The following is a 20,069-nucleotide window of genomic DNA, read 5'->3' as shown; positions in this document are numbered from 1 at the left end:
CTGAAAGTGCGGTTTCCGGTTATAGAAGGACATACTTTATTAGGGCTCTCCCGATAGCTTTCCCGACAGCTCCTTGTGCGGAACATTAGAAACACGTGTCTGCCTCTACCTGCAACGCAAACCGACCCGTCACGTACCCAGCTGGGACATAGCTTATTCGAGGCAGCATACTTAAATAGTTATATAACAAAGGGAAAAAAATGTACTGCTTGAGGTACCAGCGAAGCTCTACGCAGGTTCAGGGCACAGAAAAGATAAAGATAACTATGGCAGTCAATGAAAATCCTGGCAACCCTCCCTCACCTTTAACGACAAAAGGCGTACGCTATTACTCTCTCTACCCTTCCGCTGACTGGCAATAAGACGATGAGAACCGAGTCCAATGGAGCACGAAAACGGGCGAGGACGAAGTGAATCTGATGAGGGTATAATTCGAAGCGAAACGAAGGGCCCAGACGGAAGCGCTAGGAGGGGTGACAAGAAGAGAAAACAAAAGGTTCTAAAAGAACCGAACAAAAACTATCGCTCGGCGAATAGTCCTATCAAGGCAATAACGATTTTCGAAAGAAGCGGGATCACTTCCCCGCAAGGCTCAATCGATAAGGAAAGCCGTCGAGTCGTCCCTTTGGCGCCAGCTGCTGTTGCAGGTGCCAAAAATAAATGTACCCTCTCCGTCCTCATTGTTTCTTTTATTACCCTCGGCTTGAACACCCGGGAGTCGAAAGAACCGCTCGATAGACCCGCTCTTGTTATCAAATTTACACCGTTGCACACGTCTACAACGGAGAACAGGTGGCTTCAGCAAGAAATGAAGATGCACCCAATTTCGCTCGCTCTCCTTTTAACTTTGGGTGTCCGCTAGTAATCGGACAGTGAATGTGAAAAGTTAGTCACTGTGTCTCGCGTGTTAGGAGTAAACGCCACGCAGAGGTTTAAGTCCGCCGTATTCGTAGACCCTGACAAAGTTTAAAGACATCGATAACCGCCCCGACCAATTTTTGCTATACTGCTGCCGCCACACCTACATGGTTGAATTCTTCTGACAGACCCCCAGAAAAAAATTTACGCTGATTAACTCTAACTCTAACAACGCCCTGTTTTTACTCAAAATAACTCCATTTTACACTGCTTTTACTCTAACAAATGAGTTCCATCTATGACAAGTGATGACCCCACCAGAGCAGTCAACTTTATAGCTCTTCATGGCTTCGACGAGACAAAGCAAATAAAAGAAATCCCCGGCCACCTCCAGTACCGCAAACCGGGGGAGGGTCGAAGCATTCAGTATATGAGTGTATTCAGAGATTGTAAGTATCTCTCTTGTCACACGGCGCGCGCTGATTGGGCCTCAGAGAAGTTTCGGTGGGAGGAGAAATCGCGTGCTTGCTGAGGCGGTGTCGCCCTCTCTCTCGTTGAACCGGATTTAATAATAAAGTGAGAGACAGACTGGCCGAAAGGTGTCTTCGCGTCACACGCAGCTGCATGCCAAAAAGTATGCTTTATAGGAGAGAACCTGGCGTTTGAAACCAAATTTGAGACGGTATTTAACACATTTTTGTTATTAATGCAATTAAATCCTGGTTATTCCTGCATTTAAAATTCGTTTAGATCATGTTATTTTATTTCGAAATGGCTTTTTTCTTTATAGAGTTGTTTTTGACTATCGTTGGACAACTTTTACCGTGACGATATGAGATGACGGCAGGAGAGGCTGACCGCCAAAGCCCTAATGTGCTTAGCCCTTAAAGAAGATGAGCACTATCTTGTTTATTTACAGAAGCACCGTAGTTTTAATGAATAATTCCTGAAGTTCTATATCAGGAATTTAGAATTTAGGATTTCTAGAAAAGTACAGTACTACCGGAAATAAATTACCGCTATCAGGATTTTGCAATAGAGTCTTCATAATATTATTTATGTGTTTATGGTCTGTTAACTGCCGGAATTTCTAGCGAGAAACCCCAACAAGAAATGCAAACACCTTCTCTGATTTCAGAAGCACTCATTATTGGAGGTTTCTTAAAAACATCCCCGCCTTGCGCCTACTAACGCAGCACAGTAGATATTCAAGGAATAACATAACACCTGTGGGTAAAGGCACCGCAAACCGCAGGCCCAAGCCTCAGATTACAAGTAGCTTCTCGTAGGCTATCAAAGACGAAGCAGAACTGCGCTCGCTTCCCTAAGTATCTCGATCTCTCATTTCGTATTGCAAAGCTCCAGCCTACACACTATTGGCTGAATTTATTCGTGCAGCCGTAGAAAAGTATGCCCATCTAGCATTAAACATTGCGCGATACCTACATAAATGTTCTAAGGCAGAAGTAATTGTCAAAGTACCCTCTGCACCCAGAATGTCAGTATACTGCTGTCACGTCAAGACGAAGGTGGGACGTTACGACAGCACTACACGACTGCCGGAAATGGTACCTTCGATGTGGAGCTATCATTGTTGGTGGCGAAAACCATTTCTACTGCCGCTATGCTGTCGCATCATTTTTTTGTGCTTTTAGGTCCTATCGTACATGTAAAATATGCCCGTCCACACAAAGCTGGCTGTTATAAATAGCACGAGGCGCGATCCAAGAACCAACGTTTCGACAGTTGACACATTCAATTTCACGATCTGTTAAGCAAAATAAAAGCGTCGTTTGTCTGTAAAAGCATCTACTTTAGTCCACTTATTTACAGGTTTGTTCTTTTAATCCAGTTATTTTACAACTAACACAGCTTAACGAGCGGTGGGGTTCTCGTAAAGTTATTTCGCAGAGAAATGTACCAGCGAACTTGGCACGAAGGCACCACCCTCGTCGCTGACCCGCTGTGACGCCTCCCGGAAAGATGAAACTCAGCCGGCGTGTTTTGTTTTGACACGCCCAACGCGAGATACCAGGTTTCTCTTTGACGCGTCTTCAGCTAACGACCCACGCCCGCCGTGCAATATTCATTAGAGAAAACTACCGCCGGCCGCAGGACACCAAGTAATAAAAAAAAAACCAATCCCGCATGTTGATAGGGTTTCTGGCATGGGCTCCAGGCCGTTGCGACAGTTCATTAACCGCGCTGGAGCCAGGGCAGCGACAGACAACAACGCTGTGTCGGGTGGCAGATATTGAAAGCGTACGCCATTCCCCGTCACCTGGACTCCCACGCAGTGCCGAAGCTCACGTTACAGAAGCTTTTACGCGATGTTCGCAGTGCGAGCTTTCTTTTTCAGACAAGCACAAGCATGCATATACTACGCGTTTCCGGCTTGTCGACGGAGTTTGTTAAAGAAATTCCTGAAGCACCAAAACATGTGTGCGTGCGTGCGTGCGTTGCCCTGTCGCCGTATTTTACTGTTCTTTAATATAGAGAGGCCTTGGTGGGAGTCGTAAAGTGCACACGACGCTTAAGAAGGGCGTGCATAGGTTATGTGGAAGGGCAGGATGGCAGAGCAGTGTAGCAGCGCGTGAGCGGGTTCCGTCTAGGCGCTGAAGAGGACGATACCACATGTTAACCTAACCATCACGACTTTGCCTGACGCTCTAAACTGAGAAGTTTAGTTAGCGCGCCATAGCTAAACTAAGCGTGTCTTACGAATGGATGTAATGGACTCACGGATCAGTTGGTTCGCGTAATTTCTTAGCAGTAAATTATGGCTGCTCTTGAAAATGGTGTCAAAAGTTGAACGACCCCAGAGAATCACCCCCCCTCCCCCCCACCCACACAGTACATTAATTTGCAATGCGTGCACAGAGCCCCATACGTGATAGTAAAATAGCACTAATTTCAATAACGAAGAAAATAGGCTCGCAGTGCGGTTATTGTAAACTGCTGTCTCTGTTCTGATAGAACAACTCTAGTGCAAAGCATGTAGCTATTGTACGAGGACATTACGTGTTCACTAATGTTTTTTATCTCCTTCCCTCATATTTTAGGGCAAAACCCCTCCCCCCCCCCCCCTTGCTGGTTCTTTAAACGTTAAACTGATATTGTGTGGTTTTATCCTGTTTTTAATTTCTTATAATCTATTTGTAATCTTCATGAACGTTGTTGCGAATATCCGCTCCGCAAACAATGACAGCGTCAGCTTTGAAAGTTCCGCGGGTGATGCAGAATATTAGAAAATTAAAAATGTTTTGGGTTCCAAAGACGTTTCTAAGGGATAGCCCACTTTTTTTTTACAATTGAAATGTTTCTTCGGGCTCTCATAATATGTGTAAAAACGCGTAGATGAGCGGTAAGACCAGACGAATAAATTTACAGAAGAATATAAATAAACCCCCTTTTCGTTGTTCTTCCGCTACATCTCCCAATCAAAACTTCAAAGATTCAACTGCCGCTCAGTCATAACGACAACGGGAAGCTTCTCAAACTCACATCCAACACCAAAACAAACGAAGCTAGCAGCGAGCGAACCCTATTCATTGACGCAGTGTCTAGAGCGCCATCCGACGACGTTCGAATACTTAGGACTTGGCTAGCACCGCCTAAAATGTCTGTCAGTGTGGTGCAGTGGTTTTGTTATGCCAAGGACGGTGGTTCGAGACCAGCCCTTGCAGCATTTTTTGTCACATTTCAATTGAACGATAATTTCCGTGGCTTAGGTTAGTTTTTGGTGCGTTAAAAAATTTCTTTTTGTTAATTCCGTCACTTTATGTTATTTTAGGTTAGGTTACCTTGTTTTACGTCATGCAGAACGATGCAGTTTCAGACGCAGAATTTTTCATTACAAAAAGCCGGTAGACGTCGATAGAGTGGACTGGTGATAATACCACCGGATGGTACTATAGACAAAGCCATTCATTTGCGGTGCTTTCTGATACAGGCATTCCGTCGCTTTCCCTAGAGTTCGACCATCGTCATTGTTAGACGGAGGGGTGCATTTTCTGTCTAATTTTGCATGTCCATGCACCCCTCTCAAAATCTAAACTGATTCGACCATACGGTAATGACGCAATAGGATAGACGTCGGCTTCATAACACCACCGAGTCAGGCTCGATTCCGACCACGGGAGGCGATTTTTCCCTAACTTCACCCACGATCATCATCATCTTCACTGAAGTTTGGCTTTCCTGCAGTACGTTTCTGGTGGAGTATATAAGACGTGAGTGAGAGGCTGAAAGTGTCGCTTTAAAAGCTGAATCGATAAGCTGCTATAATTTCATCATTTGCAAACTGAAGTCATTCAGCCAAACTTCATATCATCGCCCAAAACAAATCCTGTGGTCAAATAATTGGCGGCTGAAGCCTTTACCCCGCCTATCCTTAACGTCGTCTTTCTTCACTTCTTTAAAAGAAGAACAAAAAAGGGAGTTCTTTGAGGGACCATGCGGAATCCCCTGCTACTCATTTACGTGAACTTCTCTGCTGCCAACTGCGATGATGATGCCGAAAAAGTCTGCGATAAGCTGTTTGCAATCGACGTGTTCCACGTAAATGGTCCGTGGATCCTTTTTATGACGTGATTAGCTTTTTAATCCTACGAAGGTAGGTGTCATCCTCACTGGCCAATCTCCTACATTGTATGCGTGCGGGTTGACAGGAGGAGAAGAAAGAGCAGTACTGGGTGAACCACGTTTTCCCTGCTTCCATGTAGTCATTAAGTTGTTCAGTTTCTGACGGCCAGCTGTCATCGTCCTTGATGTATCCAGCTAAGTGAACATGTGCGGATGGGGGGAGGGGGGGGATATCTCTGAGGACACACACACACCCAAATCCTGTGACGGGGCTTTTATGCAAGCCCGAATGACAAATGAGGGGACGTACAGAGGAAGCTCGTATTCTACTTAAATATCGATGATACTGGGAAAATACGCAGGATAATCCCAGATTTTGAGGTAAGAAACGTCTTTTTTCTAGCATCAACTGCATGACTGTTTCATCAATGAACTATCTAGCTGTGTACGCATTGTCTTCTATCGACGCCACACTCTCAGTAACAATAATGATTGCACGGTGTTTCATACCACGACTTGTTTAAGGTGAAGCTATGTGCACGCACTGTTCTTTTGTAAAAGCTTCTCAAGCATTTTACGCAACGATTGCTGAAACGTTCTGAAAACGCAAACGTATTTCAGTCTTTCTAACGTCGGTCTTTATGCCCGGGTCACGTTCCAGGGTTTTTTCCGGAAACTCGGGAAGCTGTAACCAGTAACGTGTGCATATGGGGGTTAACTTGCGTGTCACCGCCCTCTCCAAAATTGAACACAATGACCATGTAAACGTTACTAGCACCATTCTCTTCACGTGCTGCTACATTTTAGGGTCGAAGTCACTGAGGGAATTGGGCTGTCGGCGTCTGCTGTCGTCGTCGTCGTTCCATGTAGTCACGGTACTAAAACACCGCGCCATCACTTTTCCAACGCATCGCGCTAGAACGTTTCGTGCTTCAAATACGCGAGACTTTTACAGAAAATCTGTATACCTCTGCCCACCAACAGTTTCTTCTCCATGGGCAAAAATACTAAAGCGCCACGAATAGACTTATATATTGCATGCTTCACCCCTCCCCAGGTCTCACGTCAGTGGATATGGCCCGGTTTTTTGTTGCAACTGCGGCGCTGCTTTTCCGATCAAAGCAACGTGCACTCACGCTGCTCAGATGTACATATTTATGTCTGAGTCGTATAGAAGGTGGAGATGTGAAAGCGCTAAAAGGCCCTGAAGGTGGGAAAAGGGGAAGTAGGGCCTCCACTAGGGAATGCACGTCAGACGGTTTCGCTACGCGTCAAGAACGTCCACAGATTTGGATATGTAATATATATTACGGTTTTCGGTCAGCAGTAACTGCGAACATCATAGTTATCATTGTCGTCATCATTATAGTCATCAGCATAATCATCATAATCACCTTATTTGCATCAACTGCATGACGAACGCATAGTCCGAAAACTTTCAGCAACTTCTATCACACACACAGTGCAACAACTGTGCTATTACATACATGGTAGTATAACATGTAGAGTTTTCGCTTATACATCACCCCTCCAGGGCCTCTAGGTGCTAGCGAAACAATTTCAAGACCACTCACACTGGATGTTGAGCGTCCAGCCGTCCTCGAGGCCAGCTCCCGAGAGCAGTGGGTTGTCGGCGCGGCAGGAGAGGTACTTGCCGTGGTCGTCCGTGCTGGGAGCGAAGGAGACGGTGCTCGTGGTGAGGTTTTCGCCCACGGACACGTTGTCGCGCACAAATGTGAGCTTTTTCTTGCCCAGCCACCAGGTGAGCTGCGGCGCCGGCCGGCCCCCCGATGACTGGCACGACAGCTCCACCTTGCGGTGCGCCGACAGCGGCCGCTTCAGCGTCGTGATCCGCACGTCCAGGGGCCGCACTGTGCGGGTGAGCAAGGAAGCGTTCACGGGGTCAATCAATGCCATCAGCATTGTCATCATCAATTTGTGGTCATACTATAGAGAAGAAACTCTCCTTCCGTGATCCCCATAGTCGTCGCCCACCTCCCCGTCCTTCTCCTCAAACTTCTTCTCTTCCTCCTGATCCTGCTCCAAATCCTCCTCATTTCCCTTATCTACCTCATCATCGTCATCATCATCATATATATATATATATATATATATATATATATATATATATATATATATATATATATATATATATATATATATATATATATATATATATATATATATATATATATATATATAATTTGGAAATGAGGGGCTCGTTAAGAAATACAGAAAGAAATACCGGGGCAGTCTACAACGCCAAAAAAGGTATAGGGGAATGGTTAGGTTATTTTTTGACCGTTGGTGAAGTTATATTTTTATTAATTTAAGTATAACGAAAGAAACAAGGAAAAACACGCGCCCAGAGTGGGGACCGAACCGAACCGAAAGGCGTGGGTTCGGTACCCACTCTGGGCGCGTGTTTTTCTTTCTTCCTTTCTTTCTTACTTAATTTAATAAAAAATATAACTTCACCAACGGTCAAAAAATAGTCTAACCATTCTCGTATGCCTTCTTTGGCGTTGTAGACTACCGGCATTTCTTTCACGACTGCCGGACTACGATTTTAAGCAACAATGCGACTATGTCACCCGGTAAGGAGCCGTAACTCCTCCCTATACGTGTGCATAATGTTATACTCACGGTTCATGTTGATGGTGACTGAAGACGACCGAGGCATCGTGAGGTTTGTGTTAGACGCCTGGCAGGTGTACGTGGCGAGCAGGTCAGAGCGCTGGAGCCTCTTGATGACCAGTTCGTTCCGCACCACGTCCAGCGGAGACAGCGCGTAGCTCTCATCCACGAGCTCGGGACCACGCCACCACGTCACCGCTGGGGGAGGACGTCCTGAGGAGGGGGAAAAACAAGAGGGGGGAGGGGTATCGTAACCCTGTTGGTGAGATTTTGTGTTGTTGAGATCTTACTTAGGGATGCTCAATTGATGAGCTTTTTTTGAGGAAAAGAAATCCGTGTACACGCTTGCTTGCTGCTAATGACTTGGAATGACGATGCCATTGTCGAAGTTTCCATGTAACTCATCCATTTCTGAAAAAGCCACTATTATGCGTGCGTTGGCCTTCACACAAAACCTGATAGAAAGAAGGATGTGATGTTTCACTTAAATGAAAACATTCCTCAGCTTGTATCGTCCTTTCAATTCAGTTGCGCATTTTGTACTTCACAGATTATCCAAAAGTTCAGATTTTGCTTTAACTCCTACCCCAAGAAAACAGCAATGTTTCAGCTCAAAGACGCCGCGTTTCTGTGAAGCACATACCTTGAGATAACTTTTAAAACAAGAGCGATATCGTGAGATATCTTTCGTGTTGCTCTGCACTGTTGACCCGCAGTGTTTCTGAAGACTGAACGGTACGTCGTACTACACACTGCGAAGTATCGGCTCACGCTAAACAACCTTCAATGGGAGCTCCTATCATTCATCTTAACACATTTTAGTCACCCGCTGTGTGTGGCCAACTCGGTAGTACAGTCGAATCTAATTAGAAGTCACTTAATTGGAATTTAAAGTTAATTGGCATTCGAAAATAACGACAAGAAAAATTCATGTAGTTTGTTGTATTTTTTCGTGTCGTACTATCGTCTAGTATTCTTCTGTCGTGATTCTGGCAGCTGGTTATGTCACGACAGCAGGATGGCTGTTGTAGCGACAGGCCGTTCTGTTGCGACTACAGGAATGTTTATCGTGGGGAAAATTGCCTTCGTCGTTACAACATAAATGTGTGTCATAAATTTAGATGGCTTTGTCGTAACGACAGCGTTTCTGCTCTCACAAAAAGGTTTTTTGTCGTGCGACAGGCATTCTTGTTAGGTTTCTGCGGTATTCCTTTTGTCGGTTTACACTGGGTTACAAGTGATTAAATGGTCCACTGCAATCCAACGGAAGAAATTTCTGGATAGCTCGACGCTAAAACCCATCCCATCGGTTAATTCGAAGGAGTATTGAATAAAAAACATGAGGCTAGACTTATTTCGCGGTAACGTTCAAAATTTTCAAGCGGATAACCGCTTTGGCTGGATTACGCTGGTTAAAACACAAAACGGACTAAAAAGGATCAGGCTTTACTCACGCAAGAACAGCGCGGTGCTTTGTACTGATGTCGGCGCGCCATCGCAGCTAAGGCAGCGTACATTCATATGGCAAGAGGCCACTTGAGGCTCCCGCCATGCTACGCATCTCTCTTTTTCGAGGTCCCCAACCTTGTTTGTGGCGCACAGCGCACGTGAGCGGTCTCTGTGGTGGTCGCTTACACTTCGATTTCAGCTATATAAGTCTCAACTATCATGGCAACCCGTGGCGTACCCTTGACTTGGCGACAAAAGGGGAGATTCTGAACGAACTCAATAAGGGCGACGAGCTGCGGACAGGTAGCGATTCTGTTCTTGTGCTTTTATTTTAATTTGTTAATTGGAATTTCGGTTAATTCGAAGTGTTTTCGATCCCGTGGTCTTCATATCAACGGGAGCCCGCTGTGTTCCGTTTTCGGTGAATGAGACATCGCCTCGATTTGCACGACCGACTCTACTGACTTTCTTTCCTGATTATTAAATTTTAGCGCGAAAGCTCAATTACTTCAGGTGCAAACCAGGAAAGTACCCCGTAGCGTCTATCTGACCTTCAAGCTCATCCAAGGTCACACCAGCGTAATGTGCGTTTGCGTGTAAACTGAGCGTATACTCTCTCGTTAGTTTCAAGGGGACGAATGTGGAGAGGGGAGTAGAGGGAAGGAGTACAGGCGCATTCCATCAGAAACTGATACAAGGAGGCGCTGTCTTCTTCCAACCGCGCGCTCTCGGTGAAAACTCGCGCTTTCCCTCGACAAGCATGGTTTACACGCGCGAACCACGGCAGTTTTCTTTGCTTTCGTTTTTTTTTTTTTGAGTGATTTGTGGGACAAACGTATAGATCCTATTTAAAAATATGTCTAGCCCACGAAAGACTTTCTTCCTTAAAAACACTCCGCCAACTGCTTTCGCTGCTTGATCAAAAAAGTTTAAACACCTAATCCATTGCGTAATGATTTGTTTCAGTGTATTACAATGTTGTGTAAGTAGTGCTAGGTAGAGGCACATTTAGAGTGATAACCCCTCTCCCCTTCTCGAACCGTCATCAAATGTCCATTGGACAGGCAAAGTTTGTCAGTGCAAACATACTCCTAAATTTGGCAAAGAACATGCTTAGTCTCTAACATTGTGACGTACAGCTAACACGTCTACGTAGGAGAACTTTATGGCGTGAACGAGCCCTGCTTTCCCATCCACTCTCTCTTAAAATATTTACAGATGCAAGTATATCAGTATATTTTACCTCTTGTTACAATCCTACGTCAAGTGTAACTTCCTGGGGATACTGCAATACAGAGACTGAAACAAGCAGAATCGATGTTCTCTGGTTGTGTGCAATTTTCTGCGCACGCATTGCTACTCAAAATTGCGGCGGAGTTCGAGGAGAGAGCGACGAAGGAGGAGGCAGCCGACTGGAAGTTGTAATGAGTTTTTTTCTTTATCCCGGCCTAAAAAAAGCTGCGAATGTAGGCGAGACAAGAGGTCAAAAGTAACAAGAGCTCAGCGATGGATCTTGAAGTCACTACGGCGGAACGACCAGCAATCAGGCGTTTGTTTTCTGGGTCCCGCCGTCGCTCCGCGGCTGCCCTCCACAATGAATCTTTGAACGCTCGGCACCACATTATGGTAATGTAGATAGAGCGGGGAGCGTCTCGATTTGCCACTCCAAAGCCATTAGGCGGGCACCACGCGGCGATTGTTTCTAGACGTGCAGCCTCCCAAGACTCTCCCTTGTTTTGGAAGAAGCTTCTGGCGGCGAGCGTAAAGAATTGATCGCGGCGCCATTCGAGCAGCCGGTGATTATACTGTTCGCAACGCTGAAGACGCTGCTTCAATGCTGCCGCGCCTCCATAGCCACCCGCGCTCATCCAGTCAGCTAACAAAGACCGAACGCTGGTAGCTTTGTAATGATGACGCAAACATCTGGCATTTGCATGTTAGTTGAGCCGTACAATCAGTTTGTAGAAATCAAGCAAGAAAATACGGTGTACTTGTAGCTCGCAGTGCTATTAACAGGCTAAAAATGCTGGAGCAGAGCTTCACTAATATGACTGTAATGCGAACGTAGATAGGAGGAACTCGAGTTGGTTCAGAAGCATCGTGAAAGCGAGGTACAAATTCGTCTGGAGCGCGAATTCTCATCCTGGAAGCACAAAGAATTCTAAAACTGTGCTACATGTTTGTCCCCTTCTGTAATGGTTCCATGAAGACAACGTCCGACTTAGTTTTTTTTTTTTTTTCTTGCAGAGGCAGGCAGCTCAAACGAAGATGACATCATGCAGATTTCAAACTCTACAATACGAGAGGAACCGGAACTGAGGATGGCAGATGCCAAAAAGCGCTTGGTTGCCGTCGGATTCCAAAGATGGCGCTGCGATTCCGCTAGGCGGCCGCTCCAGTTCGCGTGCACTTCTGATCAGACCTGGGGCGGTATTCTCGTAACTGTCCCTTTTAAAAACATCCCTTCCGCGTCCCTTTCATCGTGACGTATTCCGGTTAAGAAGTGGCCGTTGGCAGCATGGAGGAAGGTTGGCAGTAGGTTTGTCGCGCTTGCGATACGTCACTTCCGGTTGTTTGCTTTTAGCCAATCAGGGCTCGTCAAAAGGGACACTTTTGAAAGGGGCGCAAAAGGGGCAAAACTCGAGAATACCGCCCCTGTGCGTGTCGTATTCTCTTAGGGTTCAGATTATTATTTTCGTGAAACATCGGGTATGACTCGACAAAAGGGTCGGGTAAGATGGAGGGTCACTTATGTAAATCAGCGGTGTTGAGTCAGAAAAATAACATTCAACATGATCGAGTTTCGCTGCTGTTGGCGGGCGGTTGTTCAGTATGCAGTGATGTGCCTACGTGTTTGTTCGGAACTTATCCTTCCCCCCCCCCCTTCCCACATACACATTTTTACTGCCATAAAAAGAGCATCCACTAAATGTGAAGTGCCAATGGCACGTTTTTAAAACTTAAAATATTTTTCATTTAAGTCCGATTTTTTCGATTACAGCCAATCGCACAAGCGGGCCATAATGCGTCATAACTATAGTAAGGGAAAGAAGCTAGTGAGTCGCATGAATGAAATGTTTGCTCATTATATCGCTTACTTAAGTGCAGTTTGCGTTAAATGTGGTATCTGTCAGTCTAACATGGCAATCTTTTGAACGAACCAGACTTTTGTTTTGTGTTCATGGCCCCTTTAATTTATCTGCATGGCCCAAGCAAAGTGACAAGAAGTTACTATTCCCTCCCCATATGCTGAGCTATCCTGGCACATTTATCACCCCCAATAAACTTACAGCTTCGCAACCTCCCCTCTTCCCCCCACAGGGACAAGACGGGAATCTGTCGACTGCTTGCACTAATGTCTACCTTTATGGCACCCAATACTGTACCACATTTCTCAACCCTCACCATACAAATTGTGCCCCCCAGCTCTGCATTAATCCCTACCACAGGGCTTTGGAGTGTCAAAACACCTCATGCTTAGTCTTTAATCCCCGTCCAACCTACGTTCAGAGACAGCGCAGCTGTTCAGCTTCAACCTGGCCAGCTCGCATGTAAGCGCCGGCTGGTGGTGATGACCGGGACGGCCACTGAGTCCCAGGACTATTGCCCAAAACTACTGCGACTACGAAGCCTCACCCGGCGGTCGTTCCGACATCAGTGCTTGTTCCGAAAAAAAAAAGCTTAATACAACTGGTTAATCACAATATGCTTCTACATTCCACTCTGTTCAGAGATCCACTCTTATGGATCCACTCTGTAACAGAGTGAATCCCTAGAGGAGGCAAGCGTTGCAGGGGGCGGCAGAAAGTTAGATGGGCAGATGAGATCAAGAAGTTTGCGGGGATAAATAGGTCGCAGTTAGCACAGGACCGTGGTAATTGGAGATTAATTGGAGAGACTTTTGCCTTGCAGTGGGCGTAGATAGGCTGCTGCTGGTGGTGGTGGTGGTGGTGGTGGTGGTGGTGGTGGTGGTGGTGGTGATGATGATGATGATGATGCTTCTACATTGTAGGCTTTGTTTACACATGCTGAGAGAAGGGTTTTTTTTTTCTTTGCTCGATATAAAAGTATCTGCATTTTGACGTCATCGTACAACGCGTTTCGGTGCACCAGTCACGGCGAAGGCTTCGATGAAGGTGTACACTATAACGCCCTCCCGTAGTTTAGATTCACCGCAGTGAGCCAGAGTGGCCAGTCCGTTCCGCCAACAAAGCTTTCGGCGAGTAGCACCGACGAGCATTCCAGTTTCCTCAAGAATGGGGTCTGCCATGCGACACTGCGCAATTCAGAACTTGGCATTCGAAGTGCGTGGTGCGCCAGCGCAGTCCGAACTCAAGAACCAAATGGTATGCTCGATGTCGTCATTCGCCGAAATTTCATTATTGGCTGCATGGAATGGTGAAGGTAGCGGGTTGTGGTGAACCTGAGAAACGGGGTTAGCTTAAAGTGCATGCTGGAGCTCCACATAACTGTAAAATAAAAGAAAATGACAACGCTACATGATTCACTAAATTTATTCTTCTAAACAATTGTCACAAAGGGCTTCTTCAAACAATGTGAACGGCACATTTTATAAATAAAAATCTCGGGCCATCTCAACTAATGTTAAACCTAGGGAGGGGCGGAGCATGCAATGTATAAATGTATTCTTGGAGCCTTGGCGTTTTTCCAACGGAGATGAAACCGTTGGGGAGTAGAGGTAAACAGCTTTGCTGTAAAGCTCTGTTGTCTTTGAAGCCCGAAGCTCTCTAGCGCGAAGGGTAAATGAGTGTCCCGGTGTTTCTTTAGTAAGAGTTACGTTGTAGCGCGAGGCGTAAACTAGTTTCCAGATGTTTTAGTGTCGTTACTACATGAGACGAACGACGATTACGACGACGGCGACGACGACGACGACGACGTCGACAGGAGACGTCAACAGCCCAAGCCCCTAAGTGATTTCGCCCCTAAAAGCCACCGTCCTCCACTGAGCAGGTAGGTTGGAACTTCATAAGGCTCGCCCTCCCGCATGTCTGTTTCCGCACCTTGTTCTTCCCTGGCGAGGAGCCTAAAATCGATAAGCTCCGCAGTGCGGAAACTTCGGCGATGGCTCTTGACAGAACGGCTTGGAGATACTTGTGCAAGCATGCTGTTGGTCGTCTGCCCAAAATTTAGGCGTGCACACCAGGGTTATGTTAAGTGCAGACGTGCTGTTCTTTAAAAAATACGCCTACTTGTTGAATGCGTGTAGGTACACGGGCCAATTAAACTAATTAATCATACGCGCAAGTTCTTTCACGAGTTCTTTCCAAAAAAATGTGCAGACCCATCAAAGTGGGTACCAACCACGCCTTCTTATATAGCGCAGGCTCCCAGGGCATAAGCGCCTTTTTTGTTCTCATCACGCCACAATACAGCAGACTCCGATTAAGACGGACTTGGTTAAGACTCACTCTATGGTTAAGATGAACAACACTTTTGGTCTCTGGTCAAAATGTAACCGCATGCCAAGTTGCTCGTTCAGTAAAGGCACATCAAGTGTTTAGAGGGTTAACAGGTTAATAACAAAAATGACAGCCACAAAGGCAAACCACACGTTACGGGACGCACATGTCCTGGTTGTGCCTGTTTCTGCGCAAGAACATGCAGTTTCGAAGCTCACAAACATGCTAACTAAGACTTGGCGTAAAATGCAAGCGTAGTAAGCGCACGGGTTTGTCCTTCTCTCTAAGCTCATTTCCACCGCGAAGAAGTTACATACGGCGAGGACAAATATTTCCTGCTCGGAAAGAAAGGGAAAACGTCAAAGCAATACTAGGGAATGCGATGGCCCGGTAGCAGGCGCAAGCTGTCGAACGAACGGAGAGGGGAGGACACAAAGGAAGCGGCTGCAACAAATCCTGCGCCGCAAACCTCTCAAGAACACGAAAGAACGTGTGATGCTGGAATGCTGCGGGTGATGTAAGCTGCGCATTGTTCCGGATTCCCCCCGCTGAGTTGCGAAATCTGTCTTTCTTGCCGGCTCACAGAGCGGCAGCGCTCGTTCAGCAACAGCTGGTAATGATGAAAGCTATCGTGCACTAGAAATAAAAAAAATGGAGCCGAAGATGCGCGAAAGCCAGGAATGCGAGCGTCCCTTTCGACGTCCGTCGTGCGAGTTCGACAATATCCGCACGTTGCTTTTCTACGCGTACGGAAATATGGCTATACTTTTCCGTGTTCCTGGCGCATGAACAAGGGCAAATGTTGTTTTTACTGCAAAGCAGTACATGTCTAACCCCCCCAGTTTTCATTCCGGTGCCATCGATTTACTCGGCACCGCTCCGAGGCTCCTCCTCACCACCGCTGACACCTCTTTCACAACTGTTCTCCCCCTCGTCTCCACCGATGCCCCTTTGGCAAGTTGCGCAGTCGGCAGCTAACGGCGGTAGTGCGGTTATCAGATGATTGCGAAAAATAAACAGAAGCACTTATGGGCGTAAAAAAATGCACTGACTGTTACTAAACTCCCTAATATAAAATTTGTGCGCAGCGCGAGCTGCAGTCTTCTCGTCACGGCGCACTTCGGCTGCGTCTCAGGAAGTGTTCGCCTGATCAGAGAACGTAGGGCGGCGTGCGTTACTCGGCGGCTACCTCGCAGTGCGCCGCCGGCCAGCATGTTGCAAATTATGTTTGAACCTCACGCGCAAATGTAACCTGGTACGGATTACTCCCGCACAAGGGAGCAGCGAGCATGTTCTTGCATATAGTGTTTGAACCTCCCGCGCAAACTTCACGTGGTTTGAATAAGCGTAGACTAGAACAGCGGCTGGGGAAAGTGTTAAAGGGAGGGCGCTCCTTGGTGGTGACACATGAAACATGTGTGAGGAAAAAGATGAGAAAGATGACGCCGTAGCCCCGCGCGTCGTACTCCACTTCACCCTTCGCTAGACGCTCCTCTCCGTTTTCTTTATTTTGTCGCTCCCGCATTCGCCAACTCTGTTACGTGGATATAAACAGACGCCGCTCCTGCGAAGCCCAGGTAACGGCTGCCAAAGGGCTACCCCCTAAAATTACCGAAACCCGCCGTCGCCGTTTCCACTCAAATTCACTTCGCCAAGTAGCTGCGAATCGCTTCTGGTAGTAAAGGAACTTCCGTAGTTGGAACACCGGCTTGAGCCCATTTTTCTTTTTCAGCTTGGAAAGCCTTCCAAGCGACATTTTCTCCGCTGTCTTTCACGCCTAAGTATGCGCCATCACCGGTTACCGGCTTATGCATGCACGGTTTGCGGGTAGTAAAAGAGGGCGTGCACGCACAGCTAGGCTTTATGACGCTACCGATGAAATGCCGGTTGTGCTGGTGGGAGATTTACAAGTCGAAATTACATGGCTCAATGGGTTTGGTCAGCTGTCCTCCTCAATCGAGTGGTTGCGGTGTGGGTTCAGGTGTTGCACAAACATCTTACACACACAGTACGATCCATACGAGGGGCAAGGAAAACGGAGAGCCACATGTTTGTAGGCGAGAATTGAGCTCAAAGGCTTCCAGGTTTTAAATCATTATGGGACGGATACATGCCGTTCGTTTGGAGGAAGAAGGGCAAGAATTGAAGCGTTGCCCCAACACAAGCGCGAATGGGTACAAAAACAACGGAAAGCTGCCGCTCCGCCCCCCCCCCCCCCGTTACCAACTTAAATTCAGCTCGTCGAGTAACGGCGAGTCTCTCCCGGATGAATACCAAATTGCCCGCTCGGAACGCCGGCGTGAGCCAATATCCCTTCTTCAGAGGGCTTTCAGGGGATATTTTCGATGTCATCTATCACTTCTAAGCACGCGCACATGACCGTTTGCCGGTTTATGTGTGCACAAATTTGTAAAGGAGAATAGTGGGAGGGAGGAGGAGAGGCTTGCACATGCAGCTATAGGTTTTATGCCCGTACTGATGGATGGCATGTCCGTTGTGCTGGTGCGAGTTTTAAACGCGGACGTTAAACGGCCCAATGAGACCTGTCCGGAGTCCTTAGTGCTACAGCGGATTGGGTTTGTGTGTTAGGCTATGTTCAGACTGCCGACGCAATACCCGTATCGTGACCTATGGACGTAGAAAAATGCCATGTCATGCTGGTCGGCTGGCTGAGACGTGAAATGACGTCATTCTTTATAGTTATTACGACAGTTGCAGCACCAGTCTGCACCAACAGTAAGATGCTTACGACGCGGGTTCTATGGTAATCTATTCTATGTTAATCTGTTACAATCCTATGTTACAGTTCTATGTTAATCTGCAAGAACAAAGCTTTGAACCGTCACAGGTTCATTCTGCTAATTGGCTAGGAAATATTCTCCATCGGAAATTACGATAAACGTGTTTTGTTTCATTCACTCCGTGGACTGCGTCCATCTTTGCAGGTCATCCTTCTTCACAGAGTGGAAGGGAACTAATTTTTCAATAGTAAAAACAAATAAACCCTTAAAGGTTCGAGAGTTTCAAGAATAAAACGTCAAGAGTAGATGTGATTGCTGGCGGCTGAGTTCAGCGATGTGTGCATATGAATTTTTAACTGCCCTTATTTAACACTTACAAGAACTAGCCGCCTGGAGCACGGGTCTCCTAAACTTGAAATTATATTCTTATTAGGCAGTAAGTATGATTATTTCTGGTTTCGAAACGGAGTTGCGCGCTGTATGGCTTGAATGCATCAACAAAAACGGGCCTGTGCAATTTGCTGCTTGTCCCTGAGGAACATTTGCTAGAATTACATCGCTTTAAACCCCAGTTCAAAACAACCAAAACGAGGACAACAGAACGATGAACAAAGGACTCTGTACATCTTTCTTTCTTCCTGGTCTTGGTTGCTTGCGCCTTGGTTCAATTGGCCTGAACAACTCACCCAAATTGTCACCCTGCCAAGCCACCGCTGCTGACAGGAAAAAAGTTCAGTCCTCCTTTACTGCGTCCACACCTCACAATAGTGGGCACTGGATGAATTGGCCATAACGTGCTTTCTAATAGCCATTCGCTTGTTAAAGGGACCCTGCAACACTTTTTTCACATTTTTTGTTTAAATCTTATACGCTTGCAGAAGGAAGTTAACCACCACATCAAGTACGTAGATTACGGGTTCCCAAAGTACCTCAGCCAAAAATTACTGTTATATGCCCATCAGATAAGTTAAAAACTTACTCAACAGATTTCTATCTCTTTCCCGGTCTTGGCGTTCTTTGGCCGCTGGTATTACGTCATTACAGCGGTGCAGTGGGTATTGGCTGTCGTTCCTTCAGTTGCAGCAATGAAGGAATTAGATAGCCACTTTAAAAAGAAAAGCACAAAAGCAAAGCAGAAAGGCAAGGAACATCTTGTTCGGCGACCATATCCCGCAACGCCGCTCCATGCTGGCGATAACTATAGCCAGACATGAAGGAAAGAGTGAAAGTGTTTATTGTAACTGTTGCAGAGTCCCTGGAAATTTCTTTTGCACGAGTATATGCATGCATGCGTTATAAGTTCCCTCTCAATTTTGATTTACGATAACAGATTTACGTAAAATCCTGAAGAAAATGACACAAACAGCCTCCGGCAAATCCGTGTACGGATGACAGACGACACCGCTAAAATACTTCTCAGTGAAATAAATTTTCTCAATTGTCTGAACGCAGAAAATACATTAGCCAACTTGATCAAGAAAACAGCATTATAAACCCAATGAGGTTCGCCCACCAAATCTACGATGCCAGACTGATCATAATGAGAACCACAACCCAAAATAGGCTTTCAATTGAACGAGAAAAAAAAAGAACTACACCATTTGTGACTACGAACAGTAAGGGCTCCATTAGTAGTACCACTGCCATATCTCTACAACATAGATTTTAGGCCAACTAACTGGAGGTTCTAACACAAAGATCAGCCGCCTATGTCTTCCTTCGTGGTTCTAGGACAAAGCATGTTCTATGTACTCATAAGAAACCGACACAGCGAGAGGTCCCAGTCCCGTGGAATTTTACGTAAAGCACGACATCGCAATCCGTAACTGTTTCCGTGCAGCTTTGTATTTGTAAACATGACATCAAACAACCAATAAATGCCTCGGACACTTTTCTATTCTTTGCGACCCAGTACGCGATTTTCATTCTCGGGGACATCTTCCCAACTCCGCGAATCCATTTCCACCATTGGTGACTTTACGAATCGCCGAGGAAGATATGTACGGCGTCGGCGACGACTGCTTTCAAGCATTTGAGATTTTACAGTTTTCAAAATGGCGCCTGCAGCGTAGGAATTTATATTCCTAAATGAAGTTGCATTAAGCTGTCGCTAGAAATTTGCTTCCTTTCGCCTTTAGGGTCACTTTGAACGCATCATTAATCCGCAATTCGTTTTACGCTTTCCTAGTTTTCTGCAAAACTTTCTGGGGCGTAAATGTTTTTATTTCAACGCTCTTCTCCAACCTGCGCTCTATGAGCAGTCCTCGCGCTCATTTTTGGAGAGAAATGTCATTAGCGCGCCGAGTTTGCTTTTCACAAAAATAAACGATGATTTACCGCACTGGCCACGAACACATTAAGGAGGGCTTGTCAGGAGTAT

The 20,069-nt window shown here is 46.2% G+C and overlaps 1 protein-coding gene across 2 annotated transcripts in view; it reads right to left on the bottom strand.

Annotated features, from left to right (window-relative positions):
- Positions 1 to 20,069, bottom strand: part of LOC144178942 (neural cell adhesion molecule 2-like) — a 199,049-nt gene that overhangs the window by 29,265 nt on the left and 149,715 nt on the right. For both annotated transcript variants that reach the window (XM_077707096.1, XM_077707097.1), the window contains exons 4-5: positions 8,089 to 8,292; positions 7,017 to 7,313 (exon numbers count right to left, since the gene is read on the bottom strand). In XM_077707096.1, the coding sequence (XP_077563222.1) occupies positions 7,017 to 7,313; positions 8,089 to 8,292 (501 nt within the window). The remainder of the gene's footprint in view (positions 1 to 7,016; positions 7,314 to 8,088; positions 8,293 to 20,069) is intronic.

The sequence above is a fragment of the Haemaphysalis longicornis genome, unplaced genomic scaffold (genome assembly GCF_048455015.1).
Source record: "Haemaphysalis longicornis isolate Haplotype H1 unplaced genomic scaffold, Haemaphysalis longicornis Haplotype H1 scaffold_4, whole genome shotgun sequence".
NCBI lineage: Eukaryota > Metazoa > Arthropoda > Arachnida > Ixodida > Ixodidae > Haemaphysalis > Haemaphysalis longicornis.
This window is presented reverse-complemented; position numbering and strand designations above follow the sequence as displayed.